Consider the following 17,984-nt stretch of genomic DNA (forward strand, 5'->3'; position numbering starts at 1 on the left):
ACTTTGCACAAAGTTTTGAATAATTTGTTAGTTTGATGCACCTATTTAAAGGCGTAAGCACCTACATACGTACATTTCAATTGTTTAATAAAATATATAATTGAGGTTACTGAGCATTACCTAATTAGAAATAATGTAGTTTAAAAAAATAATTAAAGAACATACGAAGCAACTAAATTCATAATATTTCAAATTTTTTTATGTTAATTTCATGTTTTTATTTTGTTCTTGTGTCTAATTTTCTTTCGGTTAAACTCAATAGACTGTTAACTATATCCAATAACTTCACATACTTCTATTTTGTCTAATAAAAAAAAGTGTAAATTTAATTAAGTGGGTCGGCCGGAAGTGTTTAGATGTACATATGTTTGTTTATAGTAATATAATAAAAACATTTGTCTTCACGTAATTACGATAATGTACATACATTTACTTATGCACAGTGAATTTATTTTAATTTTAAATAATTTATCTTAACAATTAATCTTAATGTTAAATGCAAATATTGAACATATCGTCCATTTTCGAATTCGAAAGTCTACAGAAAATTAAAATTTTATTTGTTTACAAAATTATGCAAAAAAAAAATTTTTATATTTAATTTTCATTTGTTTTTGAACTCCTGTAACCTTTCTTCGTTTTCATTATAATCAAGTGCATTTGATTCAATTTGTTCAATACATTCTCGGACAATACTCCATAGCACAAAACTTGTTTCTTCAGAAGTAAAAGGTTTATTGATAGGTGGCACATGAATAAACAAAGTTCTTCTGCAGTCAACATCCAAAGACTTCAAATAAATATATCCACATAAATAGTTTCCACAGTCATTTGAAACCAAAACTGGGTTTTGTTTTAAACATTCCTGATTTTTATTAATTCTCTCGGAAATTCTTCTCGCGTTCAATTTTGTCTCTAGTTTCTTGCAATCAATTCCATTGTTCGCAAGAGACGCGGTAGATCCTGGCAATAGTTTGCAAGAATAATCTACACGGTCAAATTTTTTGTTATGAGCTGTGTTTTCTATATGAAGCGTTTTTGCTTCTCCATTAACGCCACAATGTATAACGAGCTAAAAATATACATACATAATTCTAGTTACTTAATGTCTTAACCATTTTGTCAATTCTTTATACATCTGGATTCCTTTTCCAAATATTCTCAATGTTTTTATCAACATCGTCATACGTAACTGCAATAAATATTTTTTCAACCTTATAGTGATTTTGGTTTTTGCTTATTAATGTTTCAGGAAGAATTCGTACTGCCTCCCAACTTGCATTCATCAATTCATGTCCAGCAAAAGGCCCAAATCCAGTAACTACTATTAGACGTTCGTTGTTTTTTTCCTTATCTACTTTAATAGCAACTCCTTCACAACTTCTTTTACTTACAGGTTCAAAAGATTCTGTAATTGTACTCATATTTTGGCAGCTGTTCAGTTCCTTACTTGTCGACAACAGTTTATTGTCATTTGTCAAAATGTTATTGTACAATAATATAATACATAATATAATAATTGTATAATGAGTACAATAATTATTGTGTACATAGAAAATAGACTTGCTAGATTAATAGACTGGCAGTAGAGTCTATTTTTCCTTTTCTCTCTAATGGGATTTGCTATCTCTCCATTTTGCTTAAAAAAATGTTGTACTTTAGGAACTCACATGTTTTTGACAATTCAAATAAAAACTTCACTCATCACAAAAATAAAAATATTGCATAAAAATACCAAATATTTTAAGCAGTACTGTATTCTAGGGGAATCTAAAAGTGAGAACTCTATTGTTTTTCTATATTTGGTGGAAAATAATTTTTTTGTATATGTCAGTAGACATATTTAACAGCATAATTAGCATGAGTTATGAACATACAAAGGCATAAATTTTCTAACAATTTGCTTGACATTTTTTATATGATAATAATTTGGTACTTGTGAATATCGTCTACCTTAGCTGTGTCTACACGGTTTTATATCAACGGCTTACATATGTTTCTTTGCAAAAAAAGCTATTGTGCAAAGAATATGAAATGTATTTATTGACGCAAAGGTTGCCTTGTGAACACAGGTATTTAAGGTTTGTGGTGCTATATGTATATTAAATAAACATTTTACTGCGTTTTATTAAGTCGACTTTAAGCCGACTTGATTTGAAATTTTCAAGCAAATACGATTCGATAAAATGATAAACTTCTCTTGAATATCGACTGCATATACACAAATTGAATATAACATCTTAATATACAGTGTGTCATATAAGGTGACAAATAATTTCAAAAATGATTCTTTGATCAATTTTCAGCAAAAAAATTTTTAATTTCTAGGAAATTTCTACAAAACTTTTATAATTTTTTCCTTTTTTTCGAAGCGCTATGATCAGATCTTAAAGCTCACCTATATAACTTTTCTTCTATCCGTTAACTTCCCACAAAAATGTAATTCAGCCCCTTAAAACTAAACGAATGAATCTTAATTTTGCGGGACCGTCAACCGTGTAGTAGTCCCATTTCAACTTTTCACTTATTTTACTAAATTATTAATCGCCAAAACTATATAAGTTCTCAAATCAAAAATTTTCACGAAGAATTATAGCAAATAATAAAGGGTTGATAGCAAATTTCATTATCAGTTAATTATCTGTCATTCCAATCAATTTGTACATTAGTACAGTACCAGTCTATTACCAGTTATTAACTTCGTCTATGGTGTATTGTTTAACAAATTAATTTTTTTGGTTTCTACAAACTACACTAGTTCTTTTGGATTAACAGATTATTAATATTATTTTTAAAACAAATTAAATTAGAAGTGTTGTCCCAAATATGGTAAAGCGGGCTGCTGGCTTTCTTGTTTTTCGTATATTAAATAATCAGATAGAATACTTATTATTACGCGCATCATATGGGATTCGTCATTGGTCTCCACCAAAAGGTACTTGCACTAATATTACATATTTATTTTTCATGTTTACAAAGATATTTTTATATGATTTTACTTCTGCACTCCCCTTTCGATTTTCCAATTTCGATGTATTTAGGACATGTGGATCCAGGAGAAGATGATTTTACAACAGCGCTGAGAGAAACTAAAGAGGAGGCTGGGTATACAGGGGGTATATTTTTTATTATTCAAATTTTTATGCTCGAAATCTTTTTAAGGTATTCTGACTTAGATTTAAAAATATACACTAATGAAACGATGACCTTAAAATATGACGTTGACGGAGTGCCTAAATCTGTAATTTATTGGTTAGCTGAATTGGTGAATCCTTGTAAAAACCCTGTTTTATCGGATGAACACACAGAATACAAATGGCTGCCGAAAAATGAGGCAAAGGAACTAGCCAAATTTAAAGATTTTCAAGATTTAATTGATTTTTTTCATGACAAAATAAACAAATAATTAATTTTAAAATATTAAAATTTATTCTAAGTCTCTCACAGGGAATACTCTCTATTTTATGAAAATTTCAAAAATTTAAGAATAAAAATGTAAAAATATTCATTAAAGCGGATTGCGTGAAAAAATTATTAATAAAAAAAAACTAATGATGAGTACGTGGTTGAGGTGAACTATCGATGGCACTATCGATAGTTCTCAATTATCGAAATTATCGATGGTTTTAAAGTCGATATAATAGCATCATTGAATATGCATCAATTCTTGTCAAATATAATATTCAAAGAATGTGTGCGTATGTACACATTCTTTGAAAATCAGTGAAATTTGAAAATTTTTTCTTTTTATTTCTATGTTCTTTTTTTTCATTTCAAATATTTCGTGAAGACGTGAAGTGAAGTTGTCATGGAGTTTCATTATATTCTTAATATTCCTTCTTTGGAATGAATAAGCAAAAAAACTTGTTACTGACTATGTTAAAGTTGAAGTTTAACACACTATATGTCGTTTAAATACCGAATAATAACCAAACGTTTACATAAACAAATTATTGGAATAACTGTTTCAATGTATACAATAACTTTACTAATATTCTAAAATATTAAATAAAAATATTTTAAAATTAAAATATTTCAACTTGCCAATTTATAGGCAATCGACAAAAAAATTTTTTCGCTTAAGCGTATGACAAAAATTCAAAAAGTAAAAAACAACAAACGCTTTTTCATCGTTAAAATAATGAAGAGTTAAAAAAATAAAAATATAGTTAACATTATGCACATTACAATGCATGTGTGAGCCGCTGATAAGTCTAATTACAGTTGATATTTTTCAAAAAATAGTATTTACATATATCTATTCATTGTTTGGTTGTAATAACACTGTCGTGTATGTACCACTATGTCATTGTTTCTTTACAAATTAAGTGCAGGCATTATACTACACAGAATACATTATACTACACAGAAAGTTGCATTACAAAACTATCGATATATCGCGATAGTTTTTCGACGATATATCGAAAATATCGATGGTGCAATATATCGAAAGTTAATCATTTATTTATTTACTTAAAATTTCACAAAAAATTATTTAAATATATTGGTTCCGATTAGTTTCGACTTCTATGTCATCCTAAGGGAACGTAGTATTACTGAGAATGACATAGAGGTCGAAACTGACCAGGTAAAAAAGGTACCAGATTTTTCCTTCATACAAATAAATGCTTATAACTTCGGAACCTCACAACATAGAGTTATCATTAAGAGTTTGTTTTACAAGCGATTGAACGGGCTGGCTAAGGAGGCACAAAGAGCTGTAGGAATAAACAATATGCGTGCTCTGTACCAAGAAGCAAAGTCAACCGATCAAAGATAAGGAAGGCCGGCCACTCACATCCACGCAAGAGCAACTACGGAGATGGCAGGAATACTTCGGGGAAGTCAACAATAGCGACCAGCGGTACCAGCAAGAACAACAAACACAAGAAAGCAACGACAGCACCAACACAGTAAATCAGGTCCCACATGCTACCCACAAATTGAAAAACAAAAAAGCAGAAGGACTCGATGTAATACCAGCAGAACTCTTAAAGGCGGGTGCTAATACAATAGCCGGCATTATACGTACGATTCTCAACACAATATGGTGCACGGACAATACACTGTCCGTGCAACTGTGGTTAACCACAGTTAAGCAAAGTAATATTGTGAAATATTAAGCATGAAGTAATATTGTGAAATCAGTATACCTCAGTAAATTGAAATATGAGGCGGCCTACTATGTAGCGTTACCTATTTAAACCGCAGCTATTTGTTTTATCGCAGCGAATTAGAAATACTAAAGGAAGAAGCACCTTTGTTTCTATCTCGCTTACACTCCCTAAGTAGTCCTATCTTGAAAAAAACTTAGTGCAGCCATAAACATCAGGTAAGTCTCCTTCTTTTCTCCGATAAAAAGTAAACAAAGAAGATTTTGTTATTTTATTTATAAAATTAGTGCAGGTTGTAAGTAAATATTCATGAAATATTAAGTAATAAGTGTTAAAAAACGAATATTATTTTATAAAAACTTACCATATACATGTGGATATTACTCATTTCAATAATTAAAAGAAATATTTTATTCATTAGTGCTTTGAGTAATTCATAATTTGAAATTTTACTAAGTTTTTAATTTTGCAAGGAAAACATTTGTTTTTGTTTTGTGTTAAATAAAAATGACTTCGGATGAAATAATTTTGCTAGGACCGGATTTTTTTTAAGAAAATTGATTTTGTGTTTGATAAAATGTAGCATACAAACAAATATTTTAAATGATCTTTTTTTTTGTAATTACAGTTTTCATAGAAATGATGAAATGAAATTTATTTCCCTTTATAGAGTGAAGATTTGGTCACCAAAAAAATATATGAAGACGTCCCAATGCCGTTGAATTCAGGTAAAATGAAACATTAGCGTGAATTATTTACATTCTAAAATATTTCGTTTTAGAATGAATTAGATTGTGAAGTTCAATTAATGAATAAGGAGGAATACAATAACATACCATCTACTTTAGAGTAAAAGCCATCATGTTAATTAAAATTTGTTAAAAATTATACTGTTTTAGAGTCATTCAAATTGATATGTATTTATATTTATTATTATTAATATTGTTTAGAGTTGTTTAATAAAATTGTCAAACAAAACTGATAATATAAGAAATGTTTTAACAAAATATGTTTATTTTCGAGGGTCATAAAATATTGTGATTAAAAATACATATAAATATTTGCAATTTATAAAATAAATTTATTCAAAAAGAGAAAAAAAAAAGGTTTTGTTTAAATTTGGTTTTTTTTTCATAGATATTCAGATGAAAAAATATTTTGAAATATTTTTTAGTTTTACATTAAAAAAAATTTTCAAATCTTTTTAGTATAATAGAGGTCGAAAAAAAGATTAAATAAATACGCTCCTGTAACGTCTTTGACAATGCTCGGAGTAAAGAAAGAGACAACTAGAAAAAATTTGGCTTCATTGTTTTTACCGACCGTATTGTATAAACAATAGGTAGGTAATGTGATGGCAACAAATTTTGCATATCGAGTTTTCGGTGGGAACGAACTTCTCCATAGTAGGGAAGTGTAAATAAACTATTTTTAGCAACCTGTCGGTCTGTTGGTCTGTCGGCCTGTGTGTGTACGCGTGTATCTCAAGTCTGGTTGAATCGATTTTGATGAAATTTTATATATAAGTTTATTTCCACCATGGCACGGATTGATCAACTTTTGGTATATATCAGGCCTCGGGAACTGCACTTTTTAGCGGGCCTGTTTTACATTTTTGAACATTTTGAAGAAAATATTCAACCGATTTATTTAAAATTTTATATATAAGCTCAGCTCGACCGTCCGCGAAAACTCCTATGTTTTGAAAGAGATCAGGCATCGGCAACTAGACGTTTACTACGGGTCAAATATACATTTTTGTGTATATAAAGAGAAATAATCAACCGATTTCATTGAAATTTGATATATGAATTCCTCGTATTAAAACAATGAACATGTACATTTTTTGGAAAGATCAGGCATCGGCAACTAGACGTTTACTACGAGCCAAACATACATTTTTGTGTATATAAAGAGAAATAATCAACCGATTTCATTGAAATTTGATATATGAATTCCTCGTATTAAAACAATGAACATGTACATTTTTTGGAAAGATCAGGCATCGGCAACTAGACGTTTACTACGAGCCAAACATACACTTTTGTGTATATAAAGAGAAATAATCAACCGATTTAATTGAAATTTAATATATGAATTCCTCATATTAAAGCAATGAACATATAAATTTTTTGGAAAGATCAGGGCTCGAAAACTGATTTGCGGGCCGATTTTACATTTTTCACCATTTTGAAGAAAATATTCAACCGATTTACTTGAAATTTCATATATGAGCTTTGCTCGACCGTCCGTGAAAATTCCTAACTTTTGGAACAAATCAGGCATCAGCAACTGGACATTTACTACGGGCCAAATATACATTTTTGTGTATATAAAGAGAAATAATCAACCGATTTATTTGAAATTTAATATTTGAATTCCTCGTATTAAAACAAGGAACATGTACATTTTTTGGAAAGATCAGGGCTCGAGAACTGATCTGCGGACCGATTTTACATTTTCACTATATCTGTGGAACGAATTGATGGAATTTCTTGAAATTTGATATTTGAGTTCTGGTTGTTACCGAAACTAACTGGTGAGCATTTCAGGGAATTCGGGTAGCACAAACCGAAACTCTACTAAGAGCCAAATTTACATTTTTCTAGGTATGTTAACTATAAGCTTACTAATGTCCTAAAATTGGAAAGAAGTATTTAACAGACATTTTTATAATATTCTGTAACACTTTTATTTAACTAGACAATACACAATGCGGTCGATTATGTGCTGACCCCATCAGATTTTTTGAAGATGTTATCTTCTTTAATATTTCTAATTCGTTGCTCCTTTCTTTAGTATTTCTTACGACTGACAGAAATGCAGGCCTAGGAGAAAGTGACAGTTCACAGCTGACGAATTTAGAGGTATTCTTATGGGATCTATAGAGGGCCCCTTTTTACATCATAAATCTCCCACAAGATCAACTTTTTTCAAACTTTTAATTAGGAAAAGTTAAAATTCAATCTTTTTATACTTTACTAGTGCTTACATTCTTAAAGTTTTGTGTTATTAAACATTGAATAGTCGATTTAAAAAAGACCACCTAGGTTCCGCTCATTTGTATAAGATTTCAACAAATGCTACACTACAGATTTGTTTTTCGAAGTATGTAGTTGATTGTCATGTATTTTTTCAAATTTGAGAAAATGTACATTTGATATTAACGAGTTTGATAATTTTGTATGATAATGTCTCCCAAAATGCATACTTCTGATATAATCATATATACATATGTATGTATATCTTATACTTTTCATGTGTATACTATGTCAATTAAATTTATATGCTTCATAATTCAAGAATTATTGAGCATGTTAATTCTTTTTATATTAAAAGTTCACATAATTCTTTTTAGATATGTATGTGATTTTAGTATTATTAGGAAATATTTTCATATGTTAGTAAGACTAATTCACTGATCTATCTAAACTAACGCATAAGAAACTTTAAAACTTAAACAAGTTTCTTATAACATTTTTATTATGTTTGCTTTTATATAAGGGACAATTTGAAACGACGCACGTTTTATAATGATTATAAAATTTTAAAAGCACTTTCGTAATTATAAAACTTAAAATCAAATAAGTACAAATTTATATTAAAATCTAGTAAAATTTTTATTGGCTTTATTTTAAGTCGTGTATTCCTGACTGAAATATAAAACACCAAATTTTTTTATACACTTTTTCTGTTTTTTTTTTTTCATTTTTTACCCTCAATTCTCTCAGATATGTTGTCTGACATGGCGGTACAATGCGAAAAAGACTATATAACTTTAATAAAAATTATAGTTAAAATTTTGAGTTGAAATTTGATTTTATTGATATGTTGTACCGGAAAATCCAAATATCATTTTAGTGTACAGATTTTTATGTTTTAGTCAACTTTTCGTATAGAAAACTCGAAATGAAAATAGGCAAAAATCTTAATTTTTCCAAAAAAACAAAAAAAAAATAATTCTTCAGAAATGCCATGTCCCCAAAATTACATACATATGTAGTTTTACAAATCCAAGTTCAGTACTTGATTTTTTGTAATGTAAGGGTATTTCTAATTTTAAAATAAGATAAGAATTATCGAAAGTAGAATTACATAATAGATCACCAGCTTATTACGTTCAAACTGTTGATCTCATTGGGTTAATAAAACAAAAGAAACTAGAAAATCTTCCAGGTGACGTCACATTTGCAAACCATAGAAGCGATAGGGTAGACGTTGTTATTACTTATCATGATACAATTGGAATTGGTACAAACTTAAAAATATCAGTTCTTTAATTATTTTCGCAACGAAGAGATGATATTCTGAATTCTAAAGTATATGTAAAGATTGCAATAATTGTTACATATTTCCAAAACTAACAATTTCTGAAATTAAATATTTTAAAAAATGAATAGAAGGCATACTAGAGGAGCACAAAGTAAACCCTTCATTTCTGGTGGAACAATATATGTAAGTATCAATTTCTTTTAGGTTTTAAAAATTTTGTAAATGCTTTCAACATGGCGGAAACAAAATTTTCTTATATTGCACATTTATACCTATAGAAATTAAAGAATAAAAACAATTTAGTTTAAAAATGTAGAATCAAAGATCGTGTACCTAAACCAAAAAATTTACGATACAGGTAGGTATACGGTTCAGCGATTTGTTCAAAATGTTTTGGAATTGGGTATTGATTTTACAATATTAGGACATGGGGGTGCGCTTAATAAATTACAGATTGGTTCATTTGCTTGTGTGTTATATATACGATATTCATAAATTTATTAACCATGAGCATATGTACATAATGAACGTTTAAAAATTTAATATATAGTTAATGAAAATTATTGTTACTATTTCAATTAACCTGAATGCAATATACAAAATTAGGAATCTGAATTTGGAATTATTGAGTTGGAAAATGTTGTGGAAAATAGAAAACGAAATACGAAATTATATCTGCAAACATACATATATGTATGTACATACATTATAATGAAATTAGTGGAGTGCAGTTTAATTGATTTGGAAAATTTTAGTACGCTAGGTTTTAAGAAGACCTTATATAAGACCCTAATGTAGATACTAATACTATGTAATTGCAAAATCAGCGATTAGACTATGACAGTGATTCTTAACCGGGTGTACGAGACACATTTTTAAATTTTCAGTAAAAATCAGTGTCAACCGCCACAAACAGCAGGACAAAAATATCTATAAATCTACCTACGTAAATCGCATTTAATATTTTTTCTAAATAATTTAAAAATATGTAATTCTACATACATATGTAATATGAACAAATGTAGATAATATGCACATATGTATATACATTTAAGAAATATGTAGGTACATATTTGCAAATAAAAAAAGAAGAACGAGCGAAAAATTAAAATTAAAAAATAATGATGTTTCTACTATGAAGTAGTAATGTGTGTTGCTAAGTGTATACATGTATATTATGCATGCATATGTATGTACTATGTTTACAATTCTGATGGATTCCATCTTATTTCCGTGCTGTTTTTCAGATTAATGTATGAACAAATTTGTAAAGAAGGTAACTTTTTGGTATGTTCATACACACATAAAAAAGATTAAGAGCAAGATCAAGGAAGAAGAATAATGTTTTCATGTTACTTTGATAGTACATACATATGTATTTATGAATACATAAGACATTGCTTCTGCGCTTCTTTTTTTTGCTAAATAAATTGAATAATATTTTTTTTTCCTATGTAAAAAAGAATCTTATTTTCACAGAGGTACGGTACAATAAAGGGGTTAAGAAACACTGGTCTAAGACATTATGTTTCATTTTTATAAGGTTAATTGTATTAGAGTCATGTAAGGTTAAAAAGTTTGTTTTGGGATGTATAAAAAACATTGCTTACCATAAATATTTTCCGCTAAAAGTTGAGCAAAAAATAAAAATTAAGGATGAAACAAAAAAAAAAGTATCTGTACAATTATTTAATCCATGTAAAATTAAGCGCAAACGTAAGGTGGACTATGTTGCGACTAAAATTTTGGCCTGATCGTGTATCTCGCTAAGTGAGAGGAAAGTCAGTAACTATGTATTCTTTAATCCGTATTGCGTATCTTGTTCTTTTCTAAAATATATGCAAAATCTATTGAGATACTTTGTTTTTGAAATGCTATTGAGAAAATGAATATGTACCTAATTTTATTGAAAAGCTATTGGGGAATCTGATTTTAAAGGGAATAAAAAGTGAGAAGAAAAAGCGAGATACAATTAGGTTGTTAACCAAATCTACATAATTTGCTTTAAAAAACAGCACTGCAAAGCAACCATCGCGTTGTGTATGTCTCATTTCTTTTTTTAATGTAGAAATTCTATAATCTAAAAATTATTTAATCATGCTTGTGTGTTTCGAATTATTTACTTGAGAAATTTCTTAAATGGAGAATAATGATTAAACTATGGGTGGCAATGTTTTGATTAAACTATGCAATGACAATTTGAACAAGAAATCGAATTAAGTGACACAAAATTTGAATCTGGCTCTTTAACTCTTTTTCAAAATAAGGACACACAGATCGGATTAGCTTTGATATTTTAGCTTTATTAAATAAGTAATACTAAATATGTAAGTACTTCAGTAACATAGTTAGCAAGTGGCCGATTCTCACTTGTAATTCCCCGTAGGTAAATAGGTACCTGCAAAGGTAGTTCTTTTTGTGTTCTCGGTTCGACTTTTGCTAGATGATTTGTTTGAAAATCAAATGTATAAGAAGTTAATTTTTAGCACAAATTGTTGATGGGAAAATTCGTTTGGTTACACTAAGTAATAGCTTCTTTAAACTAAACAAACACTAATAACTAATGAGATATCGTCATATGGATATTGCTATATTACATTAAAAGATTTTTAATTATAGTTTATTATTGCGATAGCTTCAAACTATGATTTTTATTAACATTAATACCAATATTCATATTCAGGAAAACTTTTTGTGAACTCTGCAAGGGATTAAAAAAAGGCTGAAAATAACTTATCATATTATAAAAATAATAATTTATTGGATTAAAAGATTTAATATTGGATAAAAAAAGGTGGATTTAAAGCAAGCATGATATTTCCTTCTCTAAATTTATCAAAAGACGAGTGCAATGGAGCGTTGAGAAGGCTTGAATTAGAAACGTATTCAAATCTGATAAGTGTCTTCCGTGCTCAAGGATGTTTAAACAATGAAAAATATAAGATACTAGGAGAAATGCGTAAATTACTTTTCATAACTGAAGAGCGTCATCGAGCTGAAGCTAGACGAGCAGCTAACGACGAACATTTGTCAACAATTGCAAATATGGTGTCTGGTCCAAATTCTGAGCTGCAATGGCTTAAAGAAGGCAGAAGATTATTTCCACTGCTAAATAGAAAAGCTCCTCTTTCAAGTCTCACAAATGTGGCAAACTCTGCTGCAAAATATTCTTTGAATAAAAAAATACCAGAAATCTCAAAAAAGCCGGAAAATAAAAAAATAAATGAAGAAAAATCAGATGAAAATTACTTGAAACAGCAAACAAATTTTAATACAGGAATCCTTTATAGAGAATTTCAAGGCAATAAAAATATGGATGCTTTAAAAAATTTGTATGCATTATCAAAAAATTCAGCTCCGTCTTCTGAGCCAAATAAAGTTGTTGAACTTGTACAAAACAAAATTTGCAGTTCAACAAATGCAAATATTCTTCCCAAAAATGATTCAAAATTGGATTATACTAAAATTGATACATTAAGATCAACTCCCAACGAAAAGAAACAATCTGAAAACAAAATTGTTATAAACCACATTGAACTTGATAAACTTGATCAGCCCAATATTCCTATTTTAGAAAAAGGCAAGTTTATCGTTGTCAATAACGAAGCTCCTAAAGCTATTGGGAATGTAAGTTTGGTTGGAAATATTTTAAATATAAAACGTAAATCATCGGAAAAAATTTCCGAAATTCCAGAAATTTCACAAAGTAAATATGGAAAAACCGATATTGTCAAAGAGCAAAATGTTACTGTGCCTGTACCTGAAAATCTTGTAGATCAGTCCAAAGTTAATTCCAATCAAAGTACTGTTGCAGTTCAGAAAATTATTAACCCTTTCGTGATTGAAAATGTTAAAGTACCTGCAAATGCAATACAATTAAAAGATATACAAAATCGTAAGGCTGTTAAATTAATAACAGCTGCAAACGGAAAGATTTTTATCCAACCAGCCCAAGGTAATTCAAATAGAATTGCTAATATCAGACCTATCACCACCGTTATAAAACCCAATCAATGTATAGCATTGAAAAAGGTCACTTCTTTAGGACCAGTTACTGAAATTCAGCCACCTATTAAAATAAGCAAAGCAAATATGATAATACTACCCAAAACTGCATTGAATCAAAAGCAATCTGAAGTAGAAAATATTGAAATTGTAACAAAAAATCCAAATTTAACAAAATTTACAGTACAACCAGTTACTTCGCAGTCTTCAAATACTTTAACAAAAATAGGGAGTGATCAGCAAAATCAAACAGGAAATCAGGGTAATGTATTTGTTATCGGTTCCGTTATAAATCAAAATATAATACCATCGGAGAAAAATAATGACAATTCTGAAAAAAATAAGCATGATGGCAATAATGAGAATGATTTAATAACTGAAGATACACCAGTTGATATAATACCGAGTCCTATAGAAGAAATTTATAAAACAGAATCACTTAAAATTATAACAGCAACCCCAATTGATGCCAACATGTCAGAAACCCTCGATATTTCAGATAATAGTCAAGTTATTAGCAGTGAACAAAATCTTAACGTTTATAGCACAACCGATTGGGAGCTTGAATTGGATCAAGAAGCAGCGCAACGTCATAAGGAAAGTAGAAATTCTGAAGAGGATAATTTTGATTCAGTAATTGAAGAAATTGTTGAAGAAGCTACAGAAATTGATTCATTTTCTGAGTATGAAGAATCTTGTCAATATGATGAAGTTAGCAATTCATAAATATTTCAAAAAACGACATCAAAGCTTTCTTCTTGCATAATCTTGTATAAAGCTATTCAGAAATTTCTAATTCCAATTTAATAAATTTCTTGTTACATTTGTCAATAATAAAAATTGTAAGAACTTATACAAAAGTTGTTTATATTTATAGTACTGATATATAAAAAGACAATAAAATCAGGTTGAATTCCTATGGAGAAAGCATTTACAAAATCAATTAAAAATTTTTATAAAATAAATAATATTGATTTCATTTTATTATTAAATATCTTATCTAAGCGTAATTTTTTAAAATATTAAACTTGCAAATTCACTTTTATGTTAAAAAATAGAAGAAACATATTTCAAATCATAAATTGACACCTAGTTTTCGCACATAAAATGATTTTGCAAGAGAAGAATTCATAATTTATTTGATACATTTTATATATTTTTCACTTTTATATATATATATATTTATATTTTTATTAACAAATTGTCAAATTTTTTAGCAAATATCTTGCACGGGTCCAGATATTTGATAATCAATTTCTAGTTTTTGTAATATAGTTATGTGCATTTACTTGCAAATCTCAAACGAAATTTTCTTTTCTTTTCGCTTCAAGAAAAAAAGAGAAAATCATCGAAAGGTAAATATTTAATATAAGAAAACAAAGGCTTTTTTAATATCAACAATTTTTTTTATTAAAATTTGCTGTGGAATAAGGAGTAATTGCTGTTATAACAATTGATTTAAAAGAATATTTTGAATTTGAAAACCTTTTAAAGTTAAATGTTTGAACTGAGAAAAAATTAATTAACATAAAAATTCAGCAGACATTAGAGCTAAAGGTATTCAGCTCTATCATGAATTTAATTTGAAGCGCTGCAATTCGGAAAATTACAAATATCATATTGTCAATTACGAATTACTAAAATTCTGCTCTGGGTATTCGTAATGGAGTAATCATTTATTACATTTGTAGGAAAAATTATCCTCAAAAGTCTTCGAAAGAAATAATCATACGTAACAAGCAATTTAAAGAGAGTGGTCGTATTAAATTTTCAAGTTTTGAGTTTGAGATACCCTAACACAGCTACCATGAAAGGAAATTAATTCATATTGTCAAAAAATTTTTTGTTCCACATTTAAAAAATATTCAAAAAGTAAAAAAATTGCAAAATTTTCATGCAAAAGGATATTTTTAAAAACATCCTTTTGTATTAAAGTTGTTTACTGCAATAGCAACTAAAAGTATAAATATACATTTGATAGTTGAAATAAAATACTGATTTTGATACTTCGAAAAATGGTACTGCCATTGGTGATTCATAATCTCTACAAAAGGAATTTGTGATTATTTAAAAGTCTACCTCGTAGTATGTCCGTTATTCGTAGGATTGTATGTGTGGAATTCATGATAGGACTGATTATATAAAATTAATATAGAAAATGCTGCTTTTAAATTCTTGCACTTACTCATTCTTTGACCTAAAATAAAAAAGTTTCGTCTAAATTATAAAAATCCTTTTTGAATCATAATTAAAATATTAAAAATCCTTTGTTTAATTATAATAAATATGACCTTAATTGGAAAATGCTTGAAACGGATATATAATTTTTGGCAGTTATTTACCTATTAAAAATACTTGCACTAAAGGATATGTTACATCAGTGCAAAATTTTGAATTTAAGAAAAATCATGATTAATCATATTTTTTATGCAACAATCATTTTCTGTGAATAAATTTGTTTTAACTTATGTTACAAAAATTCTGTTTCTAAGATTAATAGGTAAATAAGTACATAACAATTATATATTGTTATATTTTAATTGCAATATTATTTTTTATTCTAAATTAAAAATATAATGGAAAATTTATTGCAATTACAAATGATACATTTAACGAGAATTCGTTCGTTTGGGTATGGCTTTACAGGAATGTTCATAGCTATTCCTAAACTTATCATGAAAAAAAATTGATGTTAACATGGTGGGTATGCAGTTTAAACATAATAAATTGTAACATTGGTTTCAATTGCTATTTAATTCTCAAATTGATATGGTATTTAACACTACAAAAAATGGCAGTTAAAAGATCACCTTCGATTAAAAGTGGGATGAAAAATATTTTTGGTTTGTACAAAATTGCAAATAGATTTTTTTTAATTATTTTTGTATTGATTTTAATTTTTAAATTATTAAAAAATAGGAAAGATTGTAAAGCTTTTTGAATAATTAAAAAAAGTAATAATTCGAAACGAAAATTTTTAAAAACAGGCGCAACAAAATGTGCAAGCACCAGCCCCACCTTCTTTTTCAAAAGTTTCTGAGCCAGCAAGTCAAGTGTCCGCTTCACCGAATATTTTGATTACTCCAGCTAAACCAACTCAGGCAACAACTGTTTCAGCGCCTCCACAACAGGCTGATAAAAAGCCTGTGGAGCAACAAGTAGCATTACCAACTATGTCAAACCAAATGGAGATCAAAGATTTTGCAAATGATAGTGAAGATACCGGAGACCAACCAGGAGTTAAAGGATTTTTTAGAAAAATGTTTAAAAATCGAAAGAAACCGTCAGGTAACGAAGTTTTTTAAAATTTCAAAAATGTTTATAAATTAATTACTCTTAACTCTTTAAAGTTCGTGCTAAAGAAAAGAAGATCCGCCAAAACCGTCTTATACGTAGGGTTTTGATTCCGAAAAATGCTTTAATGGCACTACATGAAGTTAAAAATATCAAAATTGATGATTTTCATATCACAAGCAATCCTGGGGGCGGGTTTCAAGCTATTGTAACCGTTAATAATGTTCAGTATCAAGGTGTTGGTTGTTCTAAAAATGCAGCAAAAAGTAATGTTTGCGAAAAGGCGCTCAGAGATTTAGTTATAGCTAAAATGTCGGTCAAATCTTCTCGCAGCAGTTCTATGGAAAATCTATCAAATAATGGTAAACTGGAGCTTACGCAAATTCAAAAAATAATGAATATATTTTCTTTTAGATGTTGAAATGAAAGATGTAAATGAAGTGGAAGAAGAAGAGGATGATGTTCCAATTCTTAATTTAGCTTCTTTTGCTTTATTTAAATTATTTTCGGAATGGGAAGCCGAAGGTTATGATATCCCAGAATTCCGGCCGACCCATCCAAACGGGAATCAATGTGATCCAGCTGCTATTGAAAAACAAGAAAAACCCAAGAAGCAACCTCCAATACGTAATGAACTTCCTGTTGGGTGGGAAACCATGCATCCTGCAACTTTGTTGTGTGTGATGAGACCAGGATTGACATACATTGATTTAGGTGCCGAAGGTTTACCACCAAATCAGACACAAAAAACAGGTGTAACTGTTGATGATCAACATTTTATCGGTACTGGGAAATCAAAGAAAATTGCTCGTAAAAATGCTGCAGCAAACGCGTGCAATACATTGTTTAATACAAATTTTCCATCTTTTGTTAATTAAAAATTTAAAAATTTTAATGTCGACATATAATGACACAAACGTTGACTCAAACGTTTATTAAATCATGTTAGTTTTTCAAGCTTTACCATTTTTATTGAACAGAAATTATTTAAAATTCTAGCAAAAAGAATCTTTGGTATAGTATGACGAATTGACGAAAATTGATAGTATTTGATAGACTTAAAAGTAAGAACGGAAATTTTTGAATATAAATTATTGTATGAACTTAATTAAACAATAATCAAAATTATTGACTATATTAATAACATATATAAATAAATTATAGAATTAGCCAACCTAAATAAATGATTAAGTTATTATTACACTTTGTTTAAAGATATTAAACTTCTTAATAAAAACTATTTTAAAAGTTTCAAAATAATAAAAAAAATTAATAAACCAAAGACAGAAAATTTTTTTA

At 28.4% G+C, this 17,984-nt stretch overlaps 3 protein-coding genes across 4 annotated transcripts; 2 read left to right on the forward strand and 1 right to left on the reverse strand.

The window, feature by feature from the left end:
* Positions 1–8: 8 nt before the first annotated feature.
* On the reverse strand, positions 9–1,633 carry LOC129619067 (pyroglutamyl-peptidase 1). The gene is made up of 2 exons (XM_055534147.1): positions 1,137–1,633; positions 9–1,072 (listed from the first exon to the last, which is right to left on the reverse strand). The coding sequence occupies exons 1-2, from the start codon at positions 1,422–1,424 to the stop codon at positions 605–607; spliced, it is 756 nt and encodes a 251-aa protein (XP_055390122.1). The 5' UTR covers positions 1,425–1,633; the 3' UTR covers positions 9–604.
* Positions 1,634–2,699: 1,066 nt separating this feature from the next.
* Positions 2,700–3,418, forward strand: LOC129619089 (bis(5'-nucleosyl)-tetraphosphatase [asymmetrical]). The gene is made up of 3 exons (XM_055534173.1): positions 2,700–2,935; positions 3,042–3,105; positions 3,163–3,418. The coding sequence occupies exons 1-3, from the start codon at positions 2,827–2,829 to the stop codon at positions 3,404–3,406; spliced, it is 417 nt and encodes a 138-aa protein (XP_055390148.1). The 5' UTR covers positions 2,700–2,826; the 3' UTR covers positions 3,407–3,418.
* A 5,973-nt stretch (positions 3,419–9,391) lies between these two features.
* LOC129619173 (BRCA2-interacting transcriptional repressor EMSY-like) lies at positions 9,392–17,967 on the forward strand. 2 transcript variants are annotated; one of them, XM_055534296.1, is made up of 4 exons: positions 9,392–9,569; positions 16,379–16,679; positions 16,742–17,047; positions 17,100–17,967. In XM_055534296.1, exons 1-4 carry the CDS (start codon positions 9,507–9,509, stop codon positions 17,561–17,563), a joined length of 1,134 nt encoding a protein of 377 aa, XP_055390271.1. In that variant the 5' UTR covers positions 9,392–9,506; the 3' UTR covers positions 17,564–17,967. The 2 variants fall into 2 exon arrangements, with proteins under 2 accessions (XP_055390271.1, XP_055390270.1); XM_055534295.1 differs by lacking the exons at positions 16,379–16,679; positions 16,742–17,047; positions 17,100–17,967 and adding an exon at positions 12,070–14,469 and having other exon boundaries at positions 9,431–9,569.
* Positions 17,968–17,984: the final 17 nt, after the last annotated feature.

Source organism: Condylostylus longicornis, unplaced genomic scaffold (assembly GCF_029603195.1).
Source record: "Condylostylus longicornis isolate FDR11 unplaced genomic scaffold, ASM2960319v2 ptg000010l, whole genome shotgun sequence".
In the NCBI taxonomy this organism is placed as follows: Eukaryota; Metazoa; Arthropoda; class Insecta; order Diptera; family Dolichopodidae; genus Condylostylus; species Condylostylus longicornis.